The sequence below is a fragment of the Vombatus ursinus genome, unplaced genomic scaffold (genome assembly GCF_900497805.2).
Source record: "Vombatus ursinus unplaced genomic scaffold, bare-nosed wombat genome assembly UNPS02015175.1, whole genome shotgun sequence".
NCBI lineage: Eukaryota > Metazoa > Chordata > Mammalia > Diprotodontia > Vombatidae > Vombatus > Vombatus ursinus.
The window spans coordinates 2,054,296-2,079,491 of record NW_020954953.1 but is presented as its reverse complement, the minus strand read 5'-3'; the positions used below and the strand labels follow the sequence as shown (position 1 = coordinate 2,079,491).

Sequence of the window (25,196 nt, the reverse complement as noted above, 5' to 3'; positions counted from 1 at the left end):
TCCTCTTTCTCTGAGTTCTCTAGATGAAGAGTAACACACTTTACCCAAATGGCTCCCGTGAACTTTGGGTAATTTGTGTATCTGTGAGAAGTCTTGTCAGATGTTGGTCCTATAAGTTTAAAGAATACATTGTTGATGGATTTTTATTTCAATTTTGGTGCCATCTTGCCATGTGCAGAAATGAAATCTTCCACATTTCATTTAAATGAGAAAAAATTTCTAAGCCATACAAGCTACCTGTTATTGGTGTTGTTTTTATTTGGAATTTGTTTATTGCTTTTAGAAACTTGAGTTGCATTTGTTCTGTTCAGAATGTCCTTCTGTCTATGTGTATTGTTCCACTGTTTTTCACTCTATGTTTTCTAAAATAAATTGTCAAATAGCATTATTAAAAGAAGATGGCTTTTCATAGGATTGTAGAAAAGAGCAGGATATGGGACTTTATAAATCATCTAGACCAACCTGCCCATTTTGCAGATAAGGAAACTGAAGCTCAGAGAGGTGAAGTGATCTGAACCAAGTCATATAGATTTATTATCTATAGCAGCAATGTCAGGATTTGAAACTAAGTCCTTGGGCTACATGTATGGAGTCCTTATATATTGTGGCTGTGGTAATAGAAATGTTTCTCCATAGAGTTTTGTGAATGAAAAGTATCTTTCTCTAAATTCATTGTATTCTTATTTTTAAAAAGAAATTTTACTAACATTTCTTCATTGACTAGTGTGACCCAACCCAAGATACTTTGAATCATTGAGATCTCCCATTTTGAAACCTATTTATGACAGCCAGTTTTAGAGCCAAGTCTGTGGCTCTGGCTTCCTTCTTCTAGCAATGTTTACTTTCAACTTATTTTTACAAAGAATATGTTAAAATATAGTTAAGCTAGGCATACCAATAGACTCCAACCCCTAATGATTTTCAGTAGGGGAAATGATTACTGAATTTTCGGGATCAACATGATTCCCAAAAGAAGATTGCTGTTTATAATATTACTTGGATACCTTGACTCTGATGTTCTCAAATTTGGCAAAAATAGCCATTCCTGAGAACACGTTTTATAAAGTATAGAGGAAACAACTTTCAATAGTAGATGACACTTAAAAACTGAATTAAACCAAATAAGCCTGGTATTGAACCCTCTTGTGTTTCTCAGTTCCATTATGATCTCAATCAATCTTCAAAGCCCTGTGTTCCAATGGAAATGTAGGAGCTCATTATCCAGATGTTCCATTACAAGAATTTTTTGTAGTTTTTTTTTTTTGGTAATTATCAGTCTCTAAAATTTGTTCTCTTTTCCTGAAAACTTGCTGCTGGGAAGTTGATCCAGGTTCCTCATGTTTTTCTCTGATTTCTTTACATGTCTGATTTAAGACATGTTGCATGAAGCATATGATTAGGATAAATCAGAACCACAAACCCCAGAGGAAGTAGATAAGGCCACATTTGTTATATATGATTATAAAACTGTTTTTCAACTTGTTTCTCAGGAACAGTGATGCTTAATTAACCCAGAGAAGTCTTCCTGTGAAGAGGGACCATTTCCTTCAGAAGTACCATCAATCAAAGGTTGGATCCTGATTGCCTACAGACTAAATTCCAGTAAACTTAATGCCTCAGGACTTTCTTTTATTGTATTAGATTAAAAAAAAAACCACTATAAAATATCATGGGAAGTAAGTTATGAATTAAAATTGGAATTTTTCTTGTTATATTGAGACTTTTGGTCGTAATGACATTTAGTCACATGAAAATTTGCAAAGGAATATTTATCTTGAATTCATCAACTCCAAGAAAAAATGTTTTTTTTTTTAAGCACTCACATACTAAAGGGTTAGTTGGATTCCACCAGAGTTGGGTAATAATTCTAGCATATAACCTAAACATGTACTAAAAGGGGAAGTAGCTATTAAATCCCACTTCAGAGAATACCATCCAATAATCTAATAAGCATTTTTGCTGGAAAAAAATGGCAAAGATTTAAGTTTAATTTCTTCTTTTTTCAAAATGGTTTCAGAGCTGTGTACTGTTTCTTTTAACCATATATTTGGTTCTGTATAACTAAGTTATTTCCATTACCCACAACCCATATAAACATTGTTTTGTTGATGTGGTTAGGAGAATTCTGCAATAAGTAATTTTGAAAGAAATTCTTTAGTCTTCTTCCTTAAACAAGTCAGTTTCAATGAAGAAAGTACCTGGTTGTACACTAGTTGTACTATATTTAGAAAGGAAAGAAGAAAGATGATTTTCATTTATTTATTTATTTATTTATTCATTCATTCGTTCATTTATTTATTTTTGCTAGGCAATGGGGTTAAGTGACTTGCCCACGGTCACTCAGCTAGTAAGTGTTATGTGTCTGAGGTCGAATTTGAACTCAGGTCCTCCTGAATCCAGGACTGGTGCTCTATCCACTGTGCCATCTAGCTGCCCCAAGAGATGATTTTTAAAAAAATGATTCTTTCATTTTACCATCAAGTTTCTCTTAGATTCCCCATGCCTATTTCCCTTCTTAAATAACCTTCTAAAACAAAAACTATTTTATTCATTTGTTTATTTATTCAACAAGCATTTATAAGTGTCTACTATGTGCCAGGCACTTAACTAGGTGCTGAGGATATAAATAATGCCCTTGTCTTCAAGGAATTAGTATCCCATTGGGGCGTGGGGAGTAGAACACCACATTCACAGAGAAGTCAATGTGAAATCTATACACGGTAATTTTGGTGGAGGCAACACTAGCAACTGGCTAAGCCTTATGTAGCTCATGTAGCCTCATGAACTGAGCCTTGAAGGATACTGGAGATTCTAAGAGACTTAGTGGAAGAAGGAATATAATCATGGCTGCAAGGTGAAGGGAGGTGACCTGTGTAAAAGTAGGAGATGGGAGACGGAATGTCATGGGAGGGGAGTAATAAGTTGGCCAATTTGATTAGAACGTATGTGTATGTATGTGTGTGTGTGTGAGTAACAGGCAATAAACCTGGAAAGATAATCTGGAGCAAGATTGGGAAGGGCTTTAAATGCAGGATAGAGGACCTTGTATTTTATTTTAGTAGCAGGAAGGTTGTCCTTTATTTTCAAAGAGGACCAAAATGACATCACTATGTTAGAGTCAAGTTGCAATGCAGCCAACCACGACTGATTGGATCAGTATGAGTTCGAAATGCTCTACCACAGGTCAGGCACAAATAGTCCATGTAAACATTTGGGGTGGAGTCACTTATTTTGCATATCTCACATTTCTTTTGAGCTGCTTCAATTCTGCTTTGCTCATAGAGGACAGCACCTTCTCTGAGGAGGGCATGCCACTCAAGGTTGTCCTGTGCCAGTGTCTCCCATGTCACACCATGAGTTTCAAAGTTCTTAAGAGAGACCTTGAGAGTGTCTTTATAAGGCTTCTTCTGACCATCCTGTGAACTCTTGCCCCATATGTAGTAGGAAGGAACACCTTGGGCAAGGAAATTACAAGATTGGTTCTGTGCTTAAGGAAGATCAGCTTGACCCCTAGGTCAAGATGGATTGGAGAGGGGAGATGCTTGCGAAGGTAAAACCAGTTAGGAAGCCTTTTCTGTAGTCCAAGGTGAGAGGTAAAGCAATATTCAACTAGGCAAGGCAGCCAGCATTTATTAAATTCTTACCATGTGCTGAAGCTCTGAGAATACACATACAAGCAAAAAGAAAGACAGTTCCTGTCCTCAAGGAGCATACAATCTAATTGAGGAAGACAATACCCAAAAAGGAGCTGAAAAGTAGAACAGGGGGAATGTGGAAGGTGGGGAGGAAGATTGGAGGCACCCAGATGGGGCATGGGGGCAAAGACTGGAAAGTCAGAAGCACTGCTGGAGGGGAACGAAAACTGGTCTGCCTGAGCCATTTCCAAAATTGGAGGCCCTAGAAGGGAGGAGCTTGTCAGTGGGAGAAGGAAGCTGGTGTCGGCAGATGGATGTCTAGGATGAGCAGGCTACAAGCATCCAGTGAGTTTCCAGGGTGAAACTGCAACAGAGGCATAAAACTAGGGTGGAAACCCTCAAACTGCTGGTCCAAACAAAAAAATAACAAAGGGCCTGAAAGCTAGGACAAACAATGATGTGGGGACGGCTATGAATAGCTGAGGTTATCTATAAGTGATACCTCCTTCCTTTTTTTATTGACTTCAAAACATTTGTTTCACTTGCTGATTCACAACAGAGGGGATGAGAATCAGGTTTGTCTCATCTTTACATTCTGCTGTTGGGGGGGAGGTGATTTTCAACCATGTAGTTATTATGACAAAATTTCAAGACAACAAAACGTCAAAGTTCTATGGAGTTATTTAATAATGAGGAGAGGTGTCTTCCTTGAAATTTGGGTGGGAAGCATCAATATCTTGTAAAGCAAATGTTCAGAAAAAGCTTGTTCCTAAGTTCGGTTCAAGTGGCTAGGAGGTGAGAGGGAAGGTTCTTGAGAAAATCATAGAGGTGTGAAATGTGGTAGTTACAGACATCAGGAGGGGCAGCTAGGTAGCAAAGTGGATAGAGTATTGGGCTTAGAATCAGGAAGACATCTTCATGAATTCAAATTTGGCCTGAGACACTTGCTTGCCAGTGTGATCCTGGGCAAGTCATTTAACCTTGTTTGCCTCAGTTCCTAATCTATAAAATGAGCCGGAGAAGGAAATGGCAAACCACTCCAGTATCTTTGCCAAGAAAACCCAAAATGTGATCACAAAAGAGTCAGACAAGGTTGAAATGACTGAACGACAACAAACAAACAGACCTCGTGATAGAGAGAGGATTTTGGAAGTGTATTGGTTTGAAAAAAATGAATAAAGGAAAGGATGGAACAAAAAATTAGCATCTAAAATAATTATACTCAAGAGATTAACCTTGAGGAGAAGATTTGGGCATAGACTTTTGTCCTGGTCTCTCATCAGATCTCTAATTAGATTGTCCATCCCACCACTGCCTTTGTCTGTGTTCCTGGTTCATTTTTTCCCCTAAGGATATGACAAACATTCAAAAGTGAGGTATGATTAGTTGAATTTACAAAGTCAATGGAGAAAGATTCAATTAAGAAACTAGAACTTGTTCAAACTTCAAGTGGATATTTTCTGTTATTTTGATTTACTTCAAACCAAGCTTCAGTGAAAGCCAGGGATCCTTGGGCCACCCTAGATCCATTTTTTGATGAAGGCTTTGTTTCCCCTCCTCTACCTCCTCAGGGCAGCACCTTCTATAGTGTGGTTCCCATGTACTGTCCCAGCCTAGACATCATCAGGAATCCTCTTCATGTTTTATATTCTCTCAAGCTTTTTTTTTTTTGCTTTTTTTGGTGAGGTAACTGGGGGTAAGTGACTTGCCCAGGGTCACACAGCTAGTGAGTGTTTTGTGTCTGAGGCCGGATTTGAACTCAGGTTCTCCTGACTCTAGGGATGGTACTCTATCCACTGCGCCACCTAGCTTCCTCAAGCCTCTGTTTTCTAAGTGAACATCTAGACCCACTCCCTGGGAGCTGGGCAAGGAACTTTGATCTGCTTCAGATTCCAAACAAAGCTGGACATTCATGCACATTTAGCCATAGTGAAGTTTTTGCATATTGAGATTGTCATAAATTTTAAAATATTGTAAAATATTCTTGAGGAAAAAAATATCAGATATCCCTATTGGTTAATGTTGTACATTATCCAGTCAACAATGATGGAAATTAGATCACTTTGGACATTTAATTATAACATCAACCTACATGCAGATTTTAAGTTAATAAAGCTTAAAAGTACATTAAGACTTTGAGACATTATGTATTTCCACTTACATTGCCAATGCTACTACTACTTGTACTCCTACTACTACCACTACCACTACTACTACTACTACTACTACTACTGCTACTACTAACTACTATACTACTACTACTACTGCTCCTGCCACCACCACCACTATTTATATTGATTCTAAGGTCTGCAAAGTGCTTCATACACACACACACACGCACACACACACACACCTACATACATATGTATGTGTGTATGCCTCATTTGATACTCAAAACAACCCTGTCAGGTAGACGCTATTATGGGCTCTGTTTCACAAATAAAGGAACTGATTCTATTTAATCACTCTTAGCTGAACAATCTGGGTAGTCTGTATGGCATTCTCAACATTAAAAGATTAAGTGCCTTGCCCAAATTCACACAATTAGCAAGCATCTGAGATGTGGTTGAACTTGGGTCTTCCTGACTTCAAGTCCATCTCTGTTTACTATGCCCACTATACAGAAAAACTATCTCTTATTCTTTGTGCATGCTGCAGAAATTAAGTAAGAGAAAGGAAGGAATACACTTTATTGGAAAATAAAAGTAGAAGTAAATATTAATTTTGAACTGCATGGTTTGAGGAATAAATTTGGTTTGGAATGGAATTGAAGTGGAAAGAAACATATTAATGCCAGCATATTAATTCCTGTTGTCATTGGAAAATTTTTATTTTTCTTAACAAAAAAAAAGGTCACACTATGCTAATACCCTGGTCAGAGTTTCAGGACTCTCTTGATGTTCCATCATTTTCCAGTGCTCTTCAGTTTGAAAATTGGAGGTTTATTTTTCCCTTTTACATTTGCTTTTTAAAAGTTAAAAGTCATGTTGTACACATTCATTTTTTAGGTAACCACACAGCGGGCTAATGGAGGTGGATCAAAAGGGCTTTTCTCTCTGTTTTAAAGGCTGGGAGAACTGAGGCAGAGCAAATTGTGACCTTTCTGAAAGCTTCTTGAAACTTCCTTACCCCCAGGGCAATTTTCCCCTTGTCTGTTACTTTAGCAGTATCAACAGTTACCAGACTCCACACTAACAGCTACTCACAGAGAGGAGGAAGAATACAAACATCAGAGAGGAATTCTTGGAATTTTCTCTTTTTAACACTGAAAAGTGTAATAAAACATTGTATCTACAGATCATATTCCTTGGCCATGGACCTAAAAGAATATTGTACAGACATGCAAAGGAGATGCTCCCACTTTTAGCAACTCATTTTTAACTTCTGGGCAGGTCTGCATTTTCCCCTGATCATGAAAGTCATTATATGATTTTTTTCTTGAAAATCAATCAATACAGAATACGAGATGCTTCCCCCACCACATATTTGCAAACTATTATGAATAATTTACTTCATATTAATTAAATATCTTTTTTTCTTGCAGCTTTTGTTTCTACCAATTTGACCTCACCCATGGCTGCTGATGGCAATGATGTTGTAAGTACTTTTTTTAGAAAGCCTTTAGCTAGAGAGATATTAGTGGTCAGATGGATGTAGAAGAACACGTAAAAATCATAGCTGGATTGATTGTGTGCTTGGGGGACTATTTTTTTCTCAATTTATTAACTACAATGGAGCTAAATTATAGTATCATTAGCTTCCAGAGGTTTTATATTCACCAAGTGTTTGATTAGGCTCTCTTCTTTAGCAATCTAATCATTATCTGGCAATACTATATATCTGCATTGTATTGTCCTTTATATTTAAAGTTGATGTTACTGATGACCTTATTGTGTATGAATACAAAGTTTAATAGTACTAGTACCTTTATTTCCACTGAGTTACATTTTTCAGAGTGTTTCCATGTACATTATCTCATTTGGTCCCACCACAACCATTTACGTAAATAGGGCAGTTGAGAGTATTTTTCCTTTACAGATGAGGAAACTGAGGCATAAAGAAGTTTAGAGAATTGAGATGGAACTTATGTTTAGAACAGGACAATTGAAAGCTATTCTTTGCTTAGAGGGAACAGATTTGACAAAACTGGAGGAAAAAGTGAAACGTATGCTAAGGTGATGGAGAAAGAAATGGCAAATCACTCCAGCACCTTTGCCAAGAAAACCCCATATGGGGTCACCAGGGGTCCAATATGACTGAACAACAACAACAAATGCTAAGTTGAATGAATTTGAGGCACAGAAGCAAAATGGAAAACATTAGATTGAGGACAAATAAGGGAAAAAGAAATGATACAATGTTGGGAGTACGCTACAAATGATCCAAACCAAATAGAGGATCATAGATTCAGAACCAGAAAGGACCTTGGAAGTTAAGTGATCATCCCACGGTCGTGCTATTCATATTCCTTGGTTGTGGCATTAAAAAGAATGCTGTATAAATATGCAAAATGGTGCTTTCACGTTTCCTAACTTACTTTAAAAGTTTGATTTTTCTTCTGGGCTCATCCCTGAATCCCAATGGCAGAACTGGAATCTGAACCCGGGTCTTGTGGCTTCAGATCTAGTATCTTCCCATCATGCCACACTATTTTCTTCAGGAGGTGAATAAAGCTTTACTAGTACTGATCATAAGGCTGGTGTCTGGATATCTACTGTCAGTCTTACCGATAAAAGCAGGGTATCTGATTAATTATTTCCTTGCCTTGCTGATAGTTTCATTTATTGCAAATGAATTCATTTCTTGCCAATGATTCTAGAAAAGAGCAATGAAGGGAACTGTTTCATTGGATTTAATTCTGATTAAGGAGGAGACACTGGTCAGTGAAGAAAAGTGGGAAACTTAGGTGGAGGAGATGACCCAATCATCTTAGAGTTTGCAATTTGGAAAGAAGTCAGTTATGCAAAAACATTTATTAAGTGCTTATTGTATACTAGACTGTGTGACAGGCATTTAGGAGGTGCAGTAGATACATATGGCCTAGCTGATACTTACAGTTTGTCGCTTCCTAAAGCTGTTAGAATATTTGTACACAAAGTTAATTAACGAACAGGTTAATGTTGGAACTGGAGGAAATCTCTATTGACAGGCTTTGTCATTTGTACTTTTCTGTTCAACATTTTTCTAACAACTTGAATGAGGATTTAGAAGGTGTGCTTATTAAATTTTCTGATAAAAAAATCTGAGCTAACTAAAAAAAACTCCAAGAACAAAAACAATGTAGTTATATTAATGGATGACAGAACCAGTATTCAAAATTATCTCAATAGGCGAAAATGATGGTGATATTGTATGGGTCTGAGTCATAGAATCACATTCTCTGAAAAATTAAAGTTGAGTCACCCAAAGTGCAGTGGGAAGGTTCAGGGTGGGGGTGAATGGGTCATGACATAATACTACCCAAGAACTGATCAAGTGTTGCAGCATACAGGAGGCGTTAAGAGAGGTGTATGACCATGAGCATGTGGTGAGAGCAAGGAAAAACTGATGGACAATGTATTGGGATGGAGGTGAGATTGGATGACTTAAGACCAATAGGGTCATAGATGAAGACATGGAAGGGATATTGGAGGCTATCTAGTATATCCCCCTTATTTTACAGATGAGGAAACTGAGGGCCAGAGAATTGTGTGACCCAGAGTCACACAGGTGATAATTAGCAGAGTCTATATTCCCGTTCTAGGACTCAAAACCTAGAATTCTTTCCAGTACTGTGCTTCCAACTCCAAGGTTCTATAACTGAAATCACATAGTAAATTAATAGAGCTGAATTATTAAAATTATTAGAAGCAGTTAGGTAGATAGAGCTCTGGACTTGGAGTCAGGAAGATCTGAGTGCAACTTACTAGTTGTGTGATCCTGGGAAACTCACTTAACCTATAGCTCCCATAGTTTTCTCACCTTTAATATAGGAATAGTAGTAGTACCTGTCTCCCAGGGTTGTGGCAAAGACAAAATGACGTAAGATTTATAAAACACCATACAAACAAAATAAAGCTATCCTACATGGCTAACTCATTACAAGTCAATGGTTTCCAGTTTTGGCTGTTTTTACTTCACCATCATCATCATCATCATCATAGAGTTGGGTGAGACTAGAACCTGGGTTTTTTGACTCCTAGTGCAGGAATCTTACAGCTGCTAAGGGAAATGGTAATGGATCCCTCAACTTAACACAGAGGTCAAAGTTAGGATAACTTGTTCTGACCTAGAGCAGTTACCACCAATTTATAAGATGAAGAATGACCAACAGTTTCCATCCTACAGGAATGAGCAACTGATGGACAGATAATATATTTGTTCAGTGGGAAAAGAAAGCAGACCATGTGTCACATACTCTGTTTGGCTCTAGGTTTGAGAAATAGAAGTGACTAGTTGTCCTTTGATTCACAGAGAGGCAGATTTAAGCTTATAGATATAAGGGCAAACTTACTAATAATTTGTTGTTGTTGTCAAGTTGTTTCAGTTGTGTCCAACTCTTTGTGATTCCATTTTGGGGTTTTCTTAGCAAAGATACTAGCATGATTTGTTATTTCCTTCTCCAGCTCATTTTACAGCTGAGGAAACTGAGATAAACAGGGTTAAGTGACTTGCCCAGGGTCATGCAGCCATTAAGTATCTGAGGCCATATTGGAATTCAGGAAGATGAGCCTTTCTGACTCCAGGGTCAGCACTCTATCCACTGCTACACCAACATGAAACAAACTTCTTTTTGAAGTTATGGATTTCTCCTCTTTGAAGAACTTCAACAATAGGCTGGGATGGTCACTTGTCAATAACATTGTAGTAGCAATTCTTGATTGGGTACAGTTTGGGCTAGTTGGTCTCTGATGTTCTTTTCATTTTTAAGATTCTCTGAACTCTTTCAGAACAAATTACATTATTTAGTGCCCTGGAACAGGACCTTTTAAAAGTCTCATTATGACTGAAAAAGAATCAATATATTCATAACATTGATAAAGAGCTAAAACCACAATCTAATGGATTGTTAATTAATTGTTAGAATTGGAATCTATCTAAGCGCAATCTATCTAATCTAATGATCTCATTTTGGATACATGAAAACTACCAGTAGGAAAGGGAAACGTGACTTGTCCTAGATCATGCTGTGAGTTAGTGACAAGAGTTGAGATTGGACCTCAGTTCTCTCGAAAGCTCCATTCTCTTTCTACTATACCATACTGCCTCAGTGAATTCATTCATCCATAGAATCTGAATCTGGATTTGTTATTGTTTTGACATTGCTCATAAAAGATTTTAAGGTATTCATGATATTCTTCAGCTCCCATTTACTCCATCAACATAACAACACTGATTTTGTGATAACTATATATCACTGGAAAACAGATGAGCAACTTCTTATATCCTTTTGTTCTTAAAAACTATTATTAGAATTCTTTAGTCTAAGATATACATTAGTAAAGGGATACTTTAATTATGAAAGGAAAACACAGACTCACTTCAAAAAACATGCGACTCAACAGGAATTTGAGAAATTACCTATTCAATCTCATTGCTGTAATTTTCTTACCCTAGGTCCAGCACCTCCCAGACTTAATCCTGTCATGGAGAAATGCCATACTGAAATGCCAATACTGAAAGTTGCAGGATTTTAGCATCTTAGATTAGAGTTCAACAGTAATTATTGAAAAAAAATTCTGTTTTTGAGGAAGGAATTCAGTCACTCACTTCCTTTAATTAAATCAGTGACTTGGATTAAAGTGGTCAGGGAAAGCTTCACAGAGCCTTGAATTAAATATTGAAGGTTGCATACAATGTGGATGGTGTGGGGAGGTGCACATTCTTGGTGAGGGTAACAGCATGAGTAAAAACACAGAGGTGGGGAAGCATGAGACTTATTCAGGGGAATAAGTTGGGAGAAAGTTGGTTTTTCTTCTTTTCCTCCTCCCATGGATAATTTTCCACATTTTTTTCAGTACAATAGGCTTATGTCTGTTTTTATGTTACTATTTAAGTGACAGAGCAGTAATAATAACAATAATGACATTAAAGATAGTTGCATCTTGCATTGCTAAAAAGATGTACGTGAATCAAATGTTTGTAAATTATTATTTTGAATACACTAGGGAGTTTTTTTAAAAGATGTCCTGTTTTTCATCCTTTTTGCAAACTGAAAGATTATATTCCAATTCAACTTTTAAGTCTGTAATTTCATGTATTGAGTTTACATAAAATGGGGTAGGTTTTTAATATTTTTAATAACCAATATTATAGCAGCAAGAAGGGGTTATGAATCAATAGGTGAGTCAATCAACAAAACCTCCTGTTGTTCCAGGCAAAGTACTAGACACTGGTCATACTAAGACAATAGTGAAAATATAAATTGTCTGCAAGGAGCAAAGAAAGTGTATGTATATATTGGTATAGCAGGGAGGGAAGCATCATGCTTTTAAATGAGCCACTTTGTGAACTTTTTTTCTCCCTTTGGTAGGTAATTTCTCTCCTCCCCCGCTCCCCCCCCGCCTCGCCCCTTTCCCCTTTTTGTTGACTTGGAGTCAGAGCAAGCTTGTGTACGCAGGGATGTTTCGCTAATATGGCCCTATTCATTTTAAAGAGGCACGTAAATCTGTAGGGGGAATGATACCATACCCTTTCTTTCCAGCAATGTCACTGGCTGACTGAATTGTCAAGTGCCACCAGGCTAGCCAGAGACACTTTAAATTGGTCGTTATATCCAACTAGTGAATGTGATTCTTTCTGACAATTCAGCCAATCATTGACACGGGATGGCGGAATGCTGAAGGATGCTATGCATATCCTGCTGTCCTCTCTTCCTTTTCCCCTCTGCTTGTTAGACAGAGGAAGAAGGTTGCTGGCAGCAGAATGAGGATGTAAAGTCCTGAAATGGCAAAGCACAGGCAGACATTTCTGAATTCTCAGACTGCTGATGGTGACTCCATCACTACTGGTAGGTACCTAGGGGGAAACAAGAAAAATGGAAGACAGAATACCTGCTTGTCCTCCAGTAACTTACAATCTAATTAATTGAGGAGACAAGACACAAATATAAAGCTACTAGAGAATTCAGGGAGACATAGAACTAAGTGCTATTAGGAGAAGGGGTCCTTGAAATTAGAATATGAGCTCCCTAAGGGCAGGGGTGTCCCTCCCCCCACCCCACTACTCCAGTCTTTGTATTCTCAATGTTAGCACAGTGCATGGTATATAGTAAGTGCTTCAGTGATAGTTGACCAATTGACAGACAGGTGGAGGTGAGACAACTTTTAAATGCCTTTTCAAAAGGAGTTGTTGCTTAAGCGGAAGTGGGTAAAGGTATAGGCTGTGGTAAGTGACTTATCCTTTCCATTTTACTTTTCTTCCTTTGGGAAATGTTTACAATTTCATGACAAGTTAAAAGTATGTGATAACAATTCTTCTTAGCCTTACTGCTAAGTTAGCAAAAAAGGCAGATCTTAGACTGTGGAGTACTTAATGGTACATGACAAAACTAGAAAGGAAATATATAAAAATAAAGTTAGTGCAGTGATTTCACATTTCCCTGAAGTGTTTAGGACACATCTTTAGGAAATCAAATCTCAAAAGTCAGGAAATACAGAATCTAAACTGCTTAGAGTCCCATAATATAACCCATATGTCACATCTCATTTTCCTTTGATTAGACCCAAGATGCCATTTCTTAATAAAGTGTTTATGAAATGAGGAAAAGTAAATGCTACTGTGCAAACCATCTTTTTTCATTTATAGTAGATACACTGTTGAGCTGAGAGTCAGGAAGATCTGGTTTCAAAGCCTGCCTTTTATACTTAGTGTTCTGTATGACCCTAGGCATGTCACTCAACTGCTCTCTGCCTCAGTGTTCTCTTTTGTAAAAGGAGGACAATAGCAGCTACCTCCCAGGGTTGTTGTTAGGATCAATGAGATAACATATTGCAAAGCCGTTTGTAAACTTTAAAGAGTGATATAAATGCATTTACTATTATTGTCCTTGATTTCCAAAACCTTTAATTGGAAATAACAATTTTCTTTTAAAAATTTTTAACGTATATTTTATTTTCCTCAATTACATGTTAAAACAAAATTTTAACATTTTTAAAGTTTTGATTTCCAAATTTTATACCTCTGTCTCTCCTTCTCCTCCCCTCTCCTTCAATCAGATATGTTATACATGTGCAATCATGTAAAACAGGAAATACCAATTTTCTGTATCAGAATTTTCTATTTTAAAGGTAGATCCTTAGAGAGTATTCATGTATATCTACATTTAATTTTATTTTCTTTGTAATCATTATATATATTTGGTCTCATTCTGGTACAGATTGTGGACTTAAATCTTTTCCCCTCTATTGAATGCTTATTGTATTTCACTCAGAATATGTCCACATGGTACTGAGTGAGGGCCTTGGGAATAAGTAATTGTAAAGTTTTATTATAAGCTAATGAATGATTATATAACCTGCATGTGAAAATCATTCTTAGTAACGTATAGTCACAACTTGACTGTGGAGTCAGCTGAATTGAGAGATGCAAGACAAACATACACACCGCAACTGGCCATTTTTGTGCCTGAATCATTCAAGTGAGTGCCACCTCTGTATTTTGACATCAGTTATGAAGTGGTACCCCTGCATTTTTAATCATCTGCTTTTGAGCAGTTACTAAATTTGGAAACTTCACAGAATTACAGACTCAGAGTGGGAAGGGAACTCTGTCCCATATTGTCCAATCCATTCCCTGAAGAAGGAACCCCTTTACAAAATATTCTATGGATTAATGGTCACTTAGTGGTTATCTTGTAAACTTTCAAACAGTAATAGCAACCAACCATAACAACCAAGAACATAAATAATAGGAACCATTGATTAATTTCACAATGATTCCACTGTGACAAAAGGTTTGGCATTGTCACAGTGTCTTGTACTCAGCAAATTCTCAGTAAATGCTAGTGTACAAAAAATAAATTAATAAATTACTCTAGAAAATTTAATTTTAAATAAGTACAAATCAGGTAGTTAGGTAAATCCTTTCTGTTTGGTTTATAATGTTTCCATTGAAAAGAGTGAGCTTTGAATCTGGACAATGTTCTGTCAATTAGTTGTGATCTCTCTTTGGAAATCTTTATTGCACAACAACATCTCCTATCTGTCATTCCCCAAGTACAAACCCACAAGTGAGACTTCTTTCAGACTGACACTGAGTACATTGGTTCTACTTCCTGTTTTGAGAAGTAAGATGTAGCTGACATTCACTGAAATTCTTTAGATCTGAACAAATTCAGTTTTAAGGTCCTTAGAGTATAATAATAGCTAACATTTACATAGTGCTCTACAGTTTTCAGAGCACTTTACATATGTTATCTCCTATATATCTCACAATAACCCCGATGCTATTATTATTCCCACTTTACAGATAAGGAAACTGAGACTGAGTGGAGTTCAGTGACTTGTAATGGGTCACACAACTAGTGAGTGTCTGAAGAAGGATTGAAACTCAGGTCTTTCTGACTTCAAGTACAATACTATATCTACTGCATCGCCTGATTGCCTAGAAATATAATATAAAACTGAAAGAAATGGAAATTCTTTGATTTTCAACTTATAAAGCCTATTGAAGATGGTGGGAGGGGTATTGTGGGAAGTTACAACCAGTTTGAGAAGTTCTTTGGATTATATACAAGCTTGGATTAGAAAGATCACTAGCAGTGCAGATCAAAGTTTAAGGTTTCTGAAAAGAATAAATAAAACGTCGTATGTTACTTAAGAAATTAATTTTTAATCCTGATTCCTGATTGGAAGACCTAGGTTGAAGACTCACTTCTGGTACTTTCTGGATTTGTAACCCTGATAGAGTTGCTAAATTGATAGATATGGTGACTTAGAGTCAACTTTACAAAACTATACGATGCAGAGAAGGTGCCATCTATATTGGTAGAGGGTTTCTTCATTGAGAATTCCTTATAATTCTCAATGGAATGATAGGTATGAAAAAAAGTACAATTTCCCCAATGCAAATGTCTGTTCTCTTTCCCCCATTGATTTCAATGTCCACCTCAAGGTCCATTTTCAGTGTCGGTTTGAGAAAAATGGCTGTGCAATGGGTGAGAGCATTGAACTTGGGAGTCAGGAAGTTTAGTTCATTGTTGTGTCTGACTCTTGGTGACCTCATTTGGGGTTTTCTTGGCAGATACTGAAGTGGTTTGCCATTTCCTTCTCCAATTCTTTTTACAGATGAGGAAACTGAGCCAAACAGGGTTAAGTGACTTGCCCAGGGTCACACAGCTAGTAAGTGCCTTAGGCCACATTTGAACTCCAGGCTCTGCATTCTATCTACTCTGCTACCCTGAGTTCAAATTCTACCTCACACATTTTAGCTGTATAACCTTGGGGCAAGTCACTTTATCTTGGTTTAGCCTTGGTTTCTTCATCTTTAAAATGTGGATAATAATAGCATCTACCTCACAGAGTTGTGGTGAAGAATGAATGGATTAACATATGTACAGTGCTTTGTAAACTCTAAAGTATTATATAAATGCTAGCTATTATTACTATGGACTAAATTCAAAAGGATAACCATTCAACTGCACATCACAATATGGTTAATATCCATTCTTCATCCACTTTGTTTTTCTTTAGTAGATTAATAGGTCAATCAGTTCCAAGTGTCTGTGAATCTAATTGAGGAAGTCCTTTAGTATTCTGGGACTTCATTCAATTTATTGATTCTACAAATATTTTTTAAGTGCCAACTCTGTACAAAGCACAATATTAGGCTCAAATACATAATGCTCAAATGAATTTGTGATCTCATCATTGTAGCCTTCAACGATAATCAACCTATCCAGGCCTGATCATCCTGTATTATTCTCATCCATATCATCCTATCAATTTGCTGCCAGGGACTAGAGTGGTGGGGTGACCCAATGTACTGGCCTTTTTTGAGTTTTTCTGACATAGAATAGCTCAAACTGTTGATAAGTTGCTTGACATATTTCTTTTCTTTTTTGCTCGTGTATTTCTTTGACATCATCTATCCCTTCTTAATTCGTTGTACATAATGTGTTCAGACTGCTTATGCTTACCACGTGCCTCTCCGTTACGTTTTAAGTGATCTGCAGCTTCATTCAGAGAATGTAATATTTTTCAACTCATAGTCTTGTAACATTACTGAAAGATTAGGATTAAAAGGATTGACACTTATTTCAAGGAGAAATTTGAGATAATTAAAAATATGGTACAATTTCCTGAGGGCAATCTCACCTCTCTTCTTCCTGATCAGTTATGGACGGACCAATCATGTTGTCCATTTTCAGTGTCTGTCTAAGATATGTATACTGATGAATTCTATAGATTGTCTGTGCAATGGATCATCATAGTCTGAATAATAGGCATTCCTTATCCACTTTTTTTTTTCTGTGTGGATTGTTAGGTCAAACCTGTTAAATGGTTATGAATCTCATTTAGAAAGTTCTGATTTTTTTTCTGAATTGTTTTGAGGATTACTAAAATCAGCATAATGTCATCTGTAGAAAAAATCATCTGGAGAATTTTGCCATCTTGGACTGTAGTTTTCTTCCACATCAATGGTATCCCTTTAATGATCATGTATATTTAGTCTACAATGTCTAGAGAGTGTCAGACAAGGTTATCTCTGCTGCACTTTTCTACAGTGTCTAGAGTGTCAGACAAGGTTATCTTTGTTGCACTTTTCATGCAATCTTGTATAATTTTGTCATATGCATAGGAGACACCTTGCTGGAGGTGATACTTATTTTCTGGACCCAAACAAATATTCTTTTTAATAATAGAAAATAATGAGCATAGTGAAATCCTTTATTTTTTACATCTTTCAAGTAATAATATATTGTAAAGATGTAGTCTCTGTAAAATACACCTTGTAAAGGTCTTTCAGTGGCTTTCTCATACCTTTATAAAGGGTGCCCTGATGGCTGCATAGTTGATTTATTTATTGCTATCTTATTAGTCCTCATCCTTCTTGCATTCTTTTTTATTTTTATTCTGAACTTTAAAAATGCCAAACAAGTGGAACATTTCCACATATATTGCAGAATTATAGAGCTTGCTTTCCTTTTAAAGTATATAATAAATTCAGTATAAAACTTTGAAAATTGTCCTATTGTGATTACTTCTGGTTTTCCTCTTTTCTGTTTTTATTGGAGATAGTATATGGGAAATACTCTATCACAATTTTCCTCTCCCTTCAACTTAGCTCCCAAATTGGAAAAAAAAAACAACCAAAAAAAAAACCTTTGTAATAGATATGCATGGTTAAGCCAAACGAATTCTGACAAGCAGTGTCCAAAAATGTCTGTCGCATTCTGCATTCCAAGTCTAACACCCCTTTGTCAGGAGTTAGGTAGCATGTTTTTTCATCTGTTCCCTGGATTCATAGCTGGTCATTTCATTGGTCAGAGTTCTTAAGTAATTCAAAATTATTTTTCTTTTTAAAGTTGTTTTTATACATTGTTCTGCTCACTTCTCTCTGTATCATTCTCTGAAACTGTGCCCTTTTGTAATTTCTTATGGTGTAACAATATTTGGTTACATTACTATACTATCATTTGTTGATCCTTTTCCTAGTTGATAAGCACCTCCTTTACTTCTCCAGTTCTTTGCTACTAACAAAAGAGTCAGGTATAAATACTTTGTACAACTGTGTCCTTTTTCTCATTCTTTGATCATTTTAGGGTATAGGCCTAGTAGTGGTGTTGCTGGGTCAAAGGGTATGCACAGTTCAGTGCCTTCTTGACTTCCCTGTGACTTCTGACTCTATTAAATACGCTCTCCTTCTAAATACACTTTCCTCTCAGTTTCCATGATACTGATCTGTCATGGTTCTCTTTTTATCTCTGTGACGAATCCTTCAAAGTTTTCCTTGCATGATTATCATTAATCCTCCCAACCCCCTACCCCTTTGAGTGGTTATACCACTGGGCTCTCCCCAAGGACTCTTCTCTTCTCTCTATCTCTTTGGAATTTCTTTAATGCCCATGTATTTAATTATCATCTTTGTGAAGATGCTGACATCCAAATCTATGTATTAACTTTTATAACTTTCATGTTCTCTTTTAGATGAAAAGTTTTGAGTTCAATCACAATCACTTTGAGCCATTAGTCAGTAAATTTCATAGGTGTATGGGGTGTGAAGACTAGCACCTCTGGTGTGAGGGCCCCTTTCAGGGCCACTCAGTTGTGGTATCCACCTTCCCCCAGCTCTCACCTGTGACTCCAAGAAGTTGTAGCATGTGCAGTGGTCATGGTAAACCATCTGGGCAGATGGGCTAAAGCAGGTTGAGGGTAACCAACAGGCCTCAAACCTGTCAGTAAATTAGGGGAATGTCTACCCTAAGCATGTGAAGACTTTCCTCGAGTGGAATGGGCAGCTGAAAACAATTTGTTCCAATGGCTATGAAGGTAGCTAAAGCAGGCACTGTGGAACGCTTAAAGCTTGGTCAGGCATCCAAGATACCAAGGTCATCCACTGCATTCTGGGCTATTGCCAGTTGTCTTGATTTTCAATGACTCAGGAAGAGAGAGTTAGGCTGATGATTTTATGCAACTCTGTCTCACTTAAATTTAATTGACTGCAAACCAAGACATCACTTGTGATGTCATTGATCCTCTTCTAAAAATAAAGGATGAGCAAATAAAATTTGTAATATATAGGCAGAATTTGGGCTTTCTGCGTAATGTATATTTCTTTCTAGTTCTGGTTAATCCTTGGCTAATTTGTGGTTGAGGAAACATTTAGGTTACTGGAAATGTTTATGTAATGAACTAGCAGATTGTATCATCTTATCTGTAGATAGAAATTCACTGGGAGGGAAAGTTGGAGAAAGTAGATTCTTTTTCTTGGGAACTCTCTCAGTCTTTGAGTAGGTGGCTTGGGTCTTTTGCCCTGAGATGCCTTTTGAGTTGATCTTCCTTGATATCATCCTTTTCTGCCACAGCTAAGTCCTATCAACTTTCTCCTTTCACTGATTGCCTCAAGGCTGCTGGGATTTTGTTTTGTTTTGTTTTGTTTTGCCTCGGCTCTGTATAGAGTGGTTCCTTCTTCTCCTCTTCCAACCCTCAGAATCCCAATCTGGTTCTGAGACAGCACTTTCCTTTTATACAAATTTCTGAGGGGGTGACCAAGTCTATCAAGTTATGGAATTGATTGATTCCAAATGGTGGATAGGTCTTGTTCACATCGACTGTTTAATTCAAGAAGTATTCTTTTTTTTAAAATTTTCTCCCCCTCCCTCCCCAAGACAGTGCACAATCTGATATAGGCCATACATATACATTCCTATTAAACATATTTTCACATTAGTGATGTTGTAAATAAGAATTAGAACCAGTAGGAGGAACCACCAGAAAGAGGAAACAAAACACAACAGAAGAAAAAAATAGCAAATAGTATGCTTTGCTCTGCATTCCAACTCCATAGTTCTTTCCTCTTTGTGGATAGCATTTTCCATCATGAGGCCTTTGGAGATGTCTTAGATCCTTGTATTGCTGAGAAGGGTTAAGTTTATCAATATTAGTCATCGCACAACGTGGCTGTTATTTTGTACAACATTCTCCTGCTTCTGCTCACTTCACTCAGCATCAGTCCATACAAGTCTTTCCAGGTTTTTCTGAAGTCAGCTTGTTCATCATTTCTTATAGCACAGTAGTATTCCATTACATTCATGTACCACTACTTGTTCAGCCATTCCCCAATTGATGGACATCCCTTCAATTTCCAATCCTTTGCCACCACAAAAAGAACTGCTATAAATATTTTTGTACATGTGGGTCCTTTTCCCATTTGTATGATCTCTCTTGGATATAGCTTCAAGAAGTATTCTTATTTAATAAAGGTAATCACTTGTAAGTGAGGGAGATAATTAATTGAGTCCCACCCTTACATATATATCCTTTACTTGACTGTGGATATGCTTTATCCCCACACTAAAATGTGAGATCCTTGAAGGTAAGTAATGTTTCACTTTTGTATTCCTAGCTCCTAGAGTAATGCCTTGTATGTAATAGGCACTTAATAAATGCTTGATGATAGGTTATTAAATTATTCTCAAGAAAGTTTATATAGATGGGAGAGTAGGCATATCTGTCAGTAGTTCTCAATGTCTTTTCAATCCCTTTTCTTTTGGCAGTAATAAGGTCTGCAATTCTCCCACCCCTACCCCACCCCCACCCCTTTAGGATTTTTCATCTTTCAGGTACCCTGCCCATTAATGCCTTACTGTCCTCAAAATTGTGTCACTCCCATCACAGATCTCCTCTGTGTATACCTGACCTAGTTCAGATGCTTTTCCCATTTCAGTTTTTTTTTTTCCAGTGCTATTTCCACTTCCTACCTAAACACATCTGGGATTGTGATGCATATTGGTTTTGTTGTCAAAGGGTGAAAAGAGTTTGTTACAAAAATCTTTACTGATAGCTTACACCTTTCTTTGGTTCATTATTCACCTTCCCATTTTATCCTCAAATGCCTGATGGATGACATTACTTACTTTGGACTATTGCCAAGCTGCCTTTAAACTTTTCCCTCTGTGGCTTCTGTTTTATGTTTTATGAGGTAATACTGTTCATAATCTTTCACCATCCATCTTTAGAAGAGATTTAGTCTAAACTGATACTGTACTTGGTTGTCATATTTCTTTGCTTGTCAAAGAAATCAAATAAGTCAGGCACTAGGACTAGGGATATGAAGATAAAGACAACACAACTCCTACTGTCAAGGGACTTATTATTATTACAATGTTATCTATCCCCAAACAAGAGTACTTGGAATGATGGACCATATCACTATAAATCACTCTTTCCTTTGAATTCTGCACCAGATAGTTGAGTTCTGGTCTTACACCAAAAGGCAAAAACATGGTCCCTGCCTTCAAGGAGCTCATATTCCTTTTTTTTTTTAATTTAAAAAAATATTTATTTATTTTTAGTTTTCAACATTCACTTCCATGAGATTTTGAGTTCTAAATTTTCTCCCCATCTCTCCCCTCCCCCCACTCCAAGATGATATAGGTTCTGATATAGGGTCTACATATACATTCATATTGAACCTATTTTCACATGAGTCATATTGTAAGGAAGAATTAGAACCAATGGGAGTAACCAGAAGAAAGAAGAAAGAAACAAAAAAAAAAAAGAGAGATCAAATAATGCTCTTTGATCTGCCTTCAGACTCCATAGTTCTTTTACTCAATGCGGACAGCATTTTCCATCATGAATCATTTGGAGTTGTCTTGGATCCTTGCATTACTGAGAGGAGATGAGCCTGTTAGTTAGTCATCTCACATTGTGGCTATTACTGTGTACAATGTTCTCCAAGTTCTGCTCACTTTGCTCGGTATCAGTTCATTTAAGTCTTTCCAGATTTTTCTGAAGTCTGCCTGCTTATCATTTAAAAAATTTTTTTTTTGGTGAAGCAGTTGGGGTTAAGTAACTTGCCCAGGGTCACACAGCTAGTAAGTGTCAAGTGTCTGGTCTGAGGCTGGATGTGAACTCAGGTCCTCCTGACTCCAGGGTCAGTGCTCTATCTACTGCACCACCTAGCTGCCCCATGCTCATCATTTCTTATAGCACAATAGTATTCCATTACATTCATATACCACAGCTTGTTCAGCCATTCCCCAGCTGATGGGAATCTCCTTAATTTCCAATTCTTTGCCACCACAAAAAGAAGTGCTATAAATATTTTTGTGCATGTGGGTCCTTTTTCCCATTTGTATGATGTCTTTGGGATAGAGAACTAGAAATGGTATTGCTGGGTCAAAGGGTACACACATTTTTGCTGCCCTTTGGGCATAGTTCCAAATTGCTCTCCAGAATGGTTGGATCAGTTCACAACTCCACCAACAATGAATTAATGTTCCAATTTCCCCATATCTTCAAGGAGCTCATATTCTAATGGGAGGTGACAAAAGGCAAAAAATTGTACTTTCAAGTTATGTACAGTGTAAGTGTAAGTCTTTATATCCCCAGTGTTTGGCACATATAGTGGAATATAGTAGGTACTTAATAAATACTTGTTGATTGAACAATTGGTTATTTAACTGATTGAAGGTGAATTTTCAGGATGTTAGTAAATAATTGGAAAATGTATTTTGAGATTAAAGAAAAAATATGAGTAATTTATCAGTTACCCAGAAATTTTGTATCTGTCTGTTATGAAAACTTTCTTCAAGAAGAAGTTGTAAGACACCAAACATAGAAGCACCATACATCAAAAGAATAAAATTTACTATAGTTTAACTTCAGAAAATTACTGGTTTCCAAAGTGGGATTTTACCTTCCTACAGTCAGACTAATTAGAGCAAAGGTCAAGAGCAAAACCAAATTAGAAGAAAATATAAAGCTGAGAAGATATTGCATGAAATGGTAGCAGTTCCAACCTGACCTATTTAAACAAGCTACTGGCTCTGATAGAAGGGAAATGGATGAGGATTCTGATTATCTCCATTTCTTAGAATAGTTATCCAATATGAAGGAACTACTCCAACAAGGAGGCCAAAAGGACTCAGAGAAAACTCGGTCCCTTTGCCAAGTGAAGAGGCAAATTCTGAGACCAGTACTGGTTTAGCTAATTTGCAATGCATTATGGAGAGCAATGGAAGTTTATGAACAGTATTATAATAGTTTCACCAAACAGTCAAAAGCAGTGGTAGGGAAAATAAATCCATAGAAAGCTTAGTGTGAGATCCAAATAGGCCATATTACCCCCAAATGAAACTGAAAATAGGATAGTAAATATCCATGTAACAGCACAGATTTGCTAGTGTTTTATAAAATGACTTATTCTCATCATAGATGACAGTGGAACCACCACTTTTTGACTCAACATCTCAGTATCCCATGTGCTATACAAAGAAGTAGAAATAGTGTTAAGAAAATGAATTTCAGAGGAGTTGATGACTCTGGTGAAATATATACAGAAGAAAACCCTGTTGGAGGTGACATAATTTTAGAAGAATGCAGGAATCTATTTTAAAAATCTTATAAGTTATCCAAAAAATGAAAAAGAATCACAGATGGTATTATTACTAAGAAAATGGAAACCCAGGAGACATTGGCAACTAATAACTTTATCATCTTAATAAAATCTTTAATTGAATAGTCTATGCATGTAGTAAGAATATCTATGGTGAAAATATAAGGAAACAAAGTAGACTTTCATGGTTAGTATTCTACCATAGACCACCTCTTCTCAGTTATGTAATTTATTGAGTGTTACAGAGAATACAAGATTCTACTGTGCACATTAGGTATCGTATTGTTGTCCCTAAATAACTGACATCACCTGTACCAAAATAATGATGAGTATAGGATTGGGAAGTGTAAGAATGAGGTGTGATTTTTCCATTGTATACTGAAAGATACTTTGTACATAGTAGGTCCTTAGTATTTGTTGAATAAACAACCGAATGATTCTACCCTCCACTCCACCTATTGTGCCATTGCTCTTAAATTCCTCCCCTGAAAGCCAAAACCTTTTTTTCTAGCATCCTTTCTATCCTGAGTTCTATTTGCCCAGAAGCCTATTCTCAGCTAGGTTTAATTTGCTTGCTTTACAGGGTTGTTGTGAAGAAAACACTCTGTAAACCTTAAAGTTCTGTTATGATTAACTAATCTAATGAACTTATCTGGGCCCAAATTTTAATGAGTGCTAATCATTTCTTGTGTTCCTCCTGTAGTCCTGTAACTTATTTGCATCTTAATGGAGGACTCCTGGAGACAATTAATATAAAGCATCAGTTCTCAGATTTTGTGAACTAAGAACCCTTTCACACTCTCAAAAGTTGAAGACCCCAAAGACCTATTGTTTATTTGTGTTATTTCTATTGATATTTACTATGGTAGACATCAAAATTGATATAATTTTAAATTTTATTTTTAATTCATTTAAATATAGCAATAATAGGCTTATTACTACATGTTTACACAGATAACAATTTTTAAATGAAAATTACTTTGTTTTCCAAAACAAAAAAAATTTAGTGAGAAGAGTGAGAAGAGATTTTGCAAATCTCTTTGATGCTGATCTAATAGAAGACAGCTGGATTCTTATATCTGCTTCTATATTCAGTCTGTTGCAATGTGTTATTTTGGTTGAAGTATAAGAAGAAAATCTGGTCTCACATAGATATGTTATTGGAAAAGGAAGGATTATTTTAATAGCCTCTGTAGATAATTGTGCACATTTTTCTTTGATACTACACCAGAACTCCAGGAGTGGTAGGTAGTTCCTTTAAAATTAGATGCAATATAGTTTCTGACATTTCTTAGTATTATAATGAAACATTTTTTGATCTCATGGGCCTCCAAAAGGGTCTCCAGGACCCCTATGGGTTCTAGGGCTATACTTGGAGAACCACTGATCTAACACAATTTCCCTATTGGTATGAGTTGGACATCAAGTTGACTGATCAGTGAGGATGACATATTAAGGGTAATGGGGGTGGTGGTGGCTTTGAATTAGCTCCAGATCACATGCTTGCTCAGAGAAGGT

General features: G+C 36.7%; 1 protein-coding gene across 5 annotated transcripts in view; it reads left to right on the top strand.

Moving 5' to 3' along the window:
* Positions 1-25,196, top strand: part of LOC114031544 (interactor protein for cytohesin exchange factors 1-like) — a 193,332-nt gene that overhangs the window by 75,156 nt on the left and 92,980 nt on the right. For 4 of the 5 annotated variants that reach the window (XM_027846686.1, XM_027846690.1, XM_027846688.1 and 1 more), the window contains 2 exons: positions 1,491-1,569; positions 7,180-7,232. In XM_027846686.1, the coding sequence (XP_027702487.1) occupies positions 7,209-7,232 (24 nt within the window). In that variant the 5' untranslated portion in view covers positions 1,491-1,569; positions 7,180-7,208. Of the gene's footprint in view, positions 1-1,490; positions 1,570-7,179; positions 7,233-25,196 lie in introns of those variants that run through there. The other variant, XM_027846689.1, reaches the window with a different exon arrangement.